At 37.7% G+C, this 8180-nt stretch overlaps 2 protein-coding genes across 4 annotated transcripts in view; both read right to left on the reverse strand.

The window, feature by feature from the left end:
• LOC111477792 (uncharacterized protein At4g19900) overlaps nt 1-2860 on the reverse strand; it is a 7483-nt gene extending 4623 nt beyond the window's left edge. Inside the window, exons 1-3 of one of the 3 annotated variants that reach the window (XM_023121681.1) lie at nt 2846-2860; nt 1208-2718; nt 986-1135 (exon numbers count right to left, since the gene is read on the reverse strand). In XM_023121681.1, coding sequence (XP_022977449.1) covers nt 986-1135; nt 1208-2637 — 1580 coding nt within the window. In that variant the 5' untranslated portion in view covers nt 2638-2718; nt 2846-2860. Of the gene's footprint in view, nt 1-985; nt 1136-1207; nt 2769-2845 lie in introns of those variants that run through there. The other 2 variants (XM_023121683.1, XM_023121682.1) reach the window with 2 other exon arrangements.
• Nucleotides 2861-4717: 1857 nt separating this feature from the next.
• Nucleotides 4718-6974, reverse strand: LOC111477793. Its single transcript, XM_023121684.1, has 4 exons — nt 6713-6974; nt 6125-6498; nt 5306-5422; nt 4718-4957 (listed from the first exon to the last, which is right to left on the reverse strand). Exons 2-4 carry the CDS (start codon nt 6446-6448, stop codon nt 4880-4882), a joined length of 519 nt encoding a protein of 172 aa, XP_022977452.1. The 5' UTR covers nt 6449-6498; nt 6713-6974; the 3' UTR covers nt 4718-4879.
• Nucleotides 6975-8180: the final 1206 nt, after the last annotated feature.

Raw genomic sequence — 8180 nt, forward strand, 5'->3', positions numbered from 1 at the left:
AATAGGAGATTGGATGATAGTGAGTTCACCTTTTCTTATTGGGTGTTACAAGTAGAAGAGCACCTACAATTATGACCTGATAACATCGATAGAAGGCTTGACATAACGAATCCTATAAATAGAGAACGTGGATAGAAAATAAATACGATATCAAAAGTCGGGACTCAATTCAGACAAGCCTTTGCCACAATAAAGACGATTACATTTAAATGTTCACTAAAATTTACTAGGTAGTCCTTAGCCCTCTTTTCCGGAAAAATTTTCTTCCAAATAATATAATCCAACCTTCGACAGGCACACTAAGCCCAGGTACTGCATTCTCTTCAATGCGCATGCGCGCACAAAACCCTCATAAACATGTCGATTCTCACAATAGGAGATTGGATGATAGTGAGTTCACCTTTTCTTATTGGGTGTTACAAGTAGAAGAGCACCTACAATTATGACCGGATAACATTGATAGAAGGCTTGACATAAAGAATCCTATAAACAGAGATGTGGATAGAGCACCTCCTTACCCAACTCTTTTTGCTTCTCTTATCCTAACGTAAAATCACTTTTTAAGATATTTGCGAAAGCCTAGAATCAGAAAGAATCTATAAAAGAAAATCATTTAGGACCTTTGAATTTTTTATAGCCCCTAATGTTTGGATATTTTTTTTCAATTTAATCCCTCATATTTAAAAGAATTCAATTCAGTCCCTAATGTTTTACACATTAGGGACTAAAACATATATTTAGCCTTTTAGAAATGATAAATACTGTGGTATTAAGTAATTGACGGTTGTCCGGCCTTCAAAATGAAAGATCGTCTTGTAAGGACATGCCTAACGTTTTTCTTGCCCCATGTCATTTGGCAAGAAACAGAAGCACTGCTGACTTAATTAACAGACGAATCAAAAACCATGTTGTACCACGAGTGGTTGTATTCATAAATATCTCAATAGCAAAAATGGAAATTTAGGGATAGAGAGAGAAGGCTTACTTGTATAAAACAGCCAAACGAACAAGCTCGCTGTAGTGAATAGAATAGAACTTTGTTTTTTTCCATTCAAACCAGATGGAAGCAAATTTATGGGTTGGTGTATCCTTCAATAATTCATCAAGATTTGGCATAGCAACCGCAACTTTGTAACTGTTAAACAAAAATTGTAGTTAATCACAAAATAAATCTGTGAATTATCAAGAATTTCATTAGGATAAGTACCCATTTTTCACAAAATTATCTTTGAAGAAATCAAGCTCAATTGTCTCCGAGAAAATAACAACACATGCATTTTGATGATGCGAGAACACGCTCTCTAGCCCACGTTGGTGCCGAACACCGAACATCCAAGAAGGTGAGTTCCAAACCATAAAAACTCTCACATCACATTTATTTTTCTTGAATAATGCATCCATAAAACGAGAAAAAGATAGATGCGGATGTAAACCAGGATAATAACCCCATCGCTTGCCGTCTGCATATATACTAGTCAAAATATGAGGCATAACCCTCGGTTTAGATCCTGCACCCTTCGTAAAAAACGCTTCATCTACTACATCAGCGTTCTCTGCGCTTCTATCCCGACTCTTCTCCTTCTTAGTACTCCTAGATATCGAGGTCCTATAGCCATTGAAACGTGAACTCGAACCTTCATCAAAATTGATCACTTTCTTCATCATCCAAAGGTTATTACCGGAGTGTTCATCTGAAGTCCTAATCTCGTTTAAAGCTTCCTTACCATTGTCCATTACGTTTATATCAGTATGACCATTTAGGCTCCCGCTCTGATTGATGCTTGCGTCCACATTGCCGTTTTCTACTTCCGTATTAAAGACCTTCCGTGTAACACCTGACGGCTTGTAAACAAGAAACGGAACTTTTTTAAACTCGTTCATCCACCATTTCTGCACGATTCGATCGCCTCTCGTTAGCGCGGCCACACCCAGACCATCCGGATCTTGCAAAATGGGATTGTTCAGCGGATTCAGAACTTCCCAGTTGGACTTAAACATCCGATCCCTCCGCAAAAAGTCGCCCTTCTTATCGAACCAGTCTCCCCACCCATCTCTTAAGGGCGAAACTCTACCACCCACCTTCAACAAAAGCGCGTCCTCGATCCCAGTCATTTCCCTTGATTTCCTCCTCACCTCTTCGTCAACCGGCACATCATCCGAGCTAAATGCAGCTTTACTGCGATCCTCTTCACCTAATCCGACAGGAAAACCAGAATTCTCGTCAGACCAATCTTGGATCGAACGTTTGTTATCAAAAACCTTCCTAATGGCTCCACTAACGTGGTCAAAATAAAATCCAGAAACCCTGACCTGATCAGACTGATCTTCATCCTCTCCCAATTCCTCATCGCCAGATGCCCTAGATTGGACGTCCTCGTCCACAATATCGAGCTCATCGATCTTGTCCTCATCGGTGGCAGTAGTGCCCAAAATAACATCGCTGTCGTCATCAGAATCAGAGACCAGAATGTTGCCTAGGGATTTAGGAAACATGGGACGAGAGTAAGTATGTGACTGGGAGCGAGAGAGGCGAGTGTAAAGGAGGGAGACTGAAAATAGAAGCAGCGAAGCGGCAGCGAAGGCGCAAAAGTAAGCGCCATAGGGACCGCGACGACGTGTCTGAAGGTTCCGCAGCATTTTACAGGTAGAAATGGAGGAAGAGAGACGGAAGATGGAAAGAGCAGCTCAATGGCGGGCAAATGATCTGAGGTCGCCGACCTTGCAAGGCAGGGAATGTATTATAAGGTAATGTAGCAGCTGTAAATTGTATTTTATTTTTTATTTTTTTAAAGTTGATCAACATAGAGTAGACGGAGGAAGGTTTTTATTGGAAATAGTATCTAACCTCATTTCCACCTTAGTAGACAGGGAATGTATTTTTTATTGTTTCTTCTTCCTCGCCCTTCCTAGCTCTTCCTCTCCTTCCTTCCTCATTCCTGGTGTCGTTTTCCCTTCTTTTCTGACTGTTTTTGTCGTCGATGATGTTGTTCGTCGTCACTTGAGAAACGCCTAGACTTGGAACTAAAATGCCCACCAGATCAGAAGCTAAAAGCCTAATAATCTCACACCCAAGCTCTTCCAGCTTACAAACAGCTCATTAAGTCTCGTTTTTTTCCCCCTAATTTGTGAGGGAGAGTTAAATTCAACTTGTTGTAAATGCAAAACCAAACTCTTGGGATATCTCCCATCTAAACGCCTTCCTCCCTCAGCGTGTGCATGGTACCAGTTCCCGATTCAATCAAGTGGCTACAATCGGATTCCACAATCACAGCTCACAGATTCATCCGCCGACCCAACTTCAATCCTTACAAAGCACAGAGCTGAGTACAAAACTGGGTACGCAGCGCCTTGAATTCCACCACTTTCGTCTCTAATAATCACACCCACTCATGTTTTCCTCTATTCCTGCAGCTTCTTCCTTGTGCTGTTCTTAACATTGGCAACTTTAGTATGAACGGACAGGATCTTGTAACGCAAAGCTCCCTTACCCACTAAATTACAAACGTAGATTATGTTCAAAAATCTTGTAATTCAAAGGTCCCACAAAAACTTTCATGGAAGACTATTTCCCCCTTGAGCAAGACTAACTTCTATATAATCTGTGCAAGAAGTGTGGACTGGAAATCGATAATTTAATGGTTAAGAATCACCCTCATTTGACGAAGTGGCCGACATTTTTCTTCTTGGGATTGGGAAGTACAAATTTATGTAGCGTGAATTTGGAATGTACAAAATAGTAAGCTATATAAACATACATACATGAATTAGGGTTACCTGAATTTGATTTGTGAGTTTGTGACCTGCATGTACTAGATGAGATTAGCATGTCTAAGGCATAAAAGAAGCAAGTACATGTACTCAAAATAGACTTCACTCCCAAACTCAAAGTTACATTTACCTCCGAGTCCAACATCTGCATGAGATTATAGAACACACATCACCGTGTGAGGTGGGGCATACTGCTGCAGTGACCCAAGGCAAGCAACATCCCCTGGTCTCCTTGCTTTTCCAATAACACAAAAATTTCCACCGACTCGTGCTCATTTCTAGGAGGCCCAATAGACTTGCATTGGTCCCCATTGTTGTCTTATCACCGTCTCTACTACTTTTCTTCTGTGAAAGTTATGTGCATTGCTTCTGTCCCGTCTTCATTTGAGAGTGGTAATTATTTTAAATCTCATTTCAAGGGACCCTAGTCTGACAGGGAAGCCAACGATACATCCTCCTTGTTTTCCCTTTTGCATGCTTTTCATTAGGAACTTTCACCTTTGAACCCACTAGTCTTTGGAGTGTTCTCTTGTTAGCCCTTTCCTTTCTGATTTGTAGCAAAAGGATTAGTGGTGCATTTAGTTCTATACGCATGCATCAAAGAATTTGAATCACTTTCTCCAAAGATGTCGAAATTAATAGTTTTAGTAACTTTAGAGGTGAGGTGGGGATGGCTTCAAGTTAGACTTGTCAGATACTATGTTGAAGGAGATTCTTGTGACAACCTGCTTTCCTTGGCTAACACTTGCACATCTTCCTAAAGAGAAATAAGAAGATTTTAAAGGTATAGAAGGATTCTGGAAAGGAGATACAATGTTTGACTAGCTTCAATTGCCCCTGCTGGTCCTTCTCGACTACAACCAAATATTTGTCCTTGCAATTTTTTTCTTCAGCTCTCTTTTGTTTTGGGCTTGTTTTCCATTGCTTTGCTTTTTTACTTTCATACATCTCAAGGAAACCAGTCTCTCATTTAAATAAAAACAATAAATAATGATACACAACACTGTAGCATGCTCATATGAAATATACAGTTCACAAGTGAACAAAAAAAAAAGGCCGAAACAGCATTACTACTTCCAAGGGACCGTAAATTCGTGTTTGGGAAGGTATTCTACGAGTACCCATCCCTTCTGTCTTGATCCTCAGCTTCCTTATTAGCCACTTCAACAGATTTGAACCAAAGGAATGCCTGTCTCCAGAAATTAGACAAAGAGCCTTGTGTAAGTGGGAGCTCATATTTTTGGAATGGCATTGCCATTCCGCTTATTACCCCTATGCAGTTGACATCTTCTGTGCAAGGTTTCTAGCTAAGAAATGACGCAACTCAGAGAAGACACAAGGTTTAGTTTTAAAATTTTTATATCCAATTTTCTGCTCCCCCGTCACCCCAAAAAACAGAAAGATGGGTACTTCATATTTATGTTCACTAGAGAGACACAAAAGGTTAGTGTTATAATTTCATGGTATGATAAATGCACACGAAAAGATATGATAATCCCTTCACAAATGTCAAAAAAATGGAGAAAGAGGAACTTACAGCAGTGGGAATGCCTGTAAATGCGAAAAATCCAAGCAATGGAGCGTAAAATATGCTGTCTGAATTTATAATTCCAAAGACAGGCTTCTGGTTGACGTACTCAAATACAGAACCTATCTGCAGTTTTGGAAGTCGCTCCAATAACATACAAAAGACTTCAATTAGAAATAGTGTCCGTAGCACCAAACTTGATCATACATTGCTAAAGAAATAACTTTACACACAAACAGGCTCCCTCGCTTCAATGCATTAAATTGTTTTTTCATCATGTTGAAGTATTGGTGTAACTAGTAACCCATCAACTTAAGTTTTGGATTGATTGGTAATCACTCTCCTAACTGTTACAAATGACGCAAGAGTCCACTCCAATGAAAGTCGATGTTGCAAAGGGACTTTACTCTTACACAAATGAAAGTTCAAGGCTTCTAGAGTTTAAAGGAAATCCTAGTGGGAACACAAAACCAGCTCTGATACCATGATACCATGTTGCTATTTTTTCTTATTCCTTTTAAGAGAATTGCATGTCATTTTGGTAAGGGAGAAAGAATAAGTAAATTCTAGAAACTAGGAAATCTAAATAGTTTCTGTAAATTTAAATAGTAAAGTAAATCTAAATAAATCTATGTAAAAATAGAGGAGGTGTCATTCTTTCAACACTTTCAATAATCATATCATTCATTCTTGCCTTGAATAGTAACTCAGAAGTAAGCTTTCAATACTTCTATTAAATTCTGAACAAACTGGAAGTAGCACAGAAGTCAGTATAAAAATAAACAACCAAAATGCAAAAAACAAGTCTGTATTTAGAGGGAAGCTTACAGCAGCAATTGCAGTGATAGATGAGGCGAGTAAGTAAACATAGAAAGGGACCTGAAATCCCTGTTGAGTTCCAATTTCCTTGCCTTCCTCCCTTGCCCAAGGAGGAGGCTCCTCAGAATCGGGTTTGGCCCAAGAAGGAATTGTTTCTTCAGACTCGCTCGATTTTGCAGACCCTTCTGTAGCGGCAAACACAGTAAGGTTGCGATGGCCATTGTTTCTCCTTCCAATAGAGCGTAACTGTCCGAATGCAATGCGTTCCGTATCCATCTTCCCGTAATTACAAGCAAGACTTGGATTGTAATAAGACAACAGCGTCGCAGACATTATTCCCAATTCTTATTTCAACCCCTTCAATCTTCTTTCTCAATCAGCTTCTACAAAAATAACATTTGGTATAGAAAATTCACACTCCACATGAAACACTTACACATAATATCTCTGCTAAACACCTAACACGAATGGCACAATTCTAGCAGCAGTTAATATCAACTATTGATCCTTGTGTTCCGCTGCAATTAGTAGTTTCATTTTCCTTTCATACACGATGAAATGCAGAAGAAGAAAACGAAGAGAGTGGAGGGAACGTACTGGTGCAGGAGGGGCTTTGTTGGATTGAGATGAGTAAGCTTAGATCCCTTCGAGCGCAGGGCTTTCCGGCCTCCGGGAAACAAGTACCGGCAGTGATGGGAGAGAGGGCTGGGTTGAGCGGTCAATTTGGAGGGAGATAATACTGAGGATAACGAACGACACAAATTAACAATTAAGGAAATTGATTTAAAAAATATGAAAATTCCATTGGGAGGTGGGGGTTCGAATGTGAATCGACGTTTCAATTATACAGATATATCATGATAATGTCAATTTCCACACTTTTTCATATAAAATAATTTATTAAAATATATATTTAACATTAATAATTAAATTATTCTACTAAACGATGTATATATACGAATAAGGTATGAAAATTACAATACGAATTCGTGAAAGTATTACGATTTTTACTTTTAGAATCTAAAAACAATTGAAATTCTTACTCTATTAACTTTTATTTATTTGATAAAGTCATTAATAAACATATTTATAAATTTTTAATGTCTATATGCACCGAAAATAAATGAAATGGTATGAAATTGATATAATAGTTCAATCTGTCGAAGTGTATAATGTAACAACACAAGTCCATTGTACAACTAATAAATGACATCCGTTTTTACACGTTACATATCATCATTCATTTTAGGGCTTTAAAACATATCTATTAGCGAGAAGTTTTCACACCCTTATAATAAAGGTTTTGTTTTACTCTTCAACCAATGTGAAATCTCACAATCTTTCTCCTTTCGAAGGCCAACATTATATGACACATCGCATGATATCTCACTCTTATATCATTTGTAATGACTCAAACCCACAATTAACCGATATTGTTTGATTTGAATCGTTACTTATGTCATTATATATATACATACCCACATATTTTGTTAAAACAAAGTGAGGTGGTTGTCTTGTTTTAAACTAATTAATAAATCTAGCTAAAAATTAAGCTGCAAGTAAATTGCCACACAAGATTGTATTTAACTTTTGATTAGATGAAATTGAAAATTGAAAGCATAAAATGGTTAAAGCTTTATTTTGGTTAATTTATATAAAATACTTGCGAGCTTAAAAAATTTATTTCAATTATACTTTCTATACTATAAAAAATTATATTTTTATTCTTCCACTCTGAAATTGGTTCAAAAAATATATTTGAAGCTTTATTTGAACTTTATATGTAAGCTAAATGAAAAAAAAGTTATAATTTAACCCCTTATTTTTCTTTTACAGAAAATAAAAAAAGAAATTAGGAATCACTCAATACACACGGTTAAGTTGAATGGCACAATGACCTCACCTAGAGTCACGACCTCATGAATTTATAGATGTGTATAATGAAGATTACATTCTAAATCATAAATTTAGTAACAAACCAACTAGTAAATCATACATATACAGATATGATCTAGGTTTAATACACACCACGGGGCATTTTTGTCAATTTACATTTGTGACAGCG

This window comes from Cucurbita maxima, unplaced genomic scaffold (genome assembly GCF_002738345.1).
Source record: "Cucurbita maxima cultivar Rimu unplaced genomic scaffold, Cmax_1.0 Cma_Scf00004, whole genome shotgun sequence".
Classification (NCBI taxonomy): domain Eukaryota; kingdom Viridiplantae; phylum Streptophyta; class Magnoliopsida; order Cucurbitales; family Cucurbitaceae; genus Cucurbita; species Cucurbita maxima.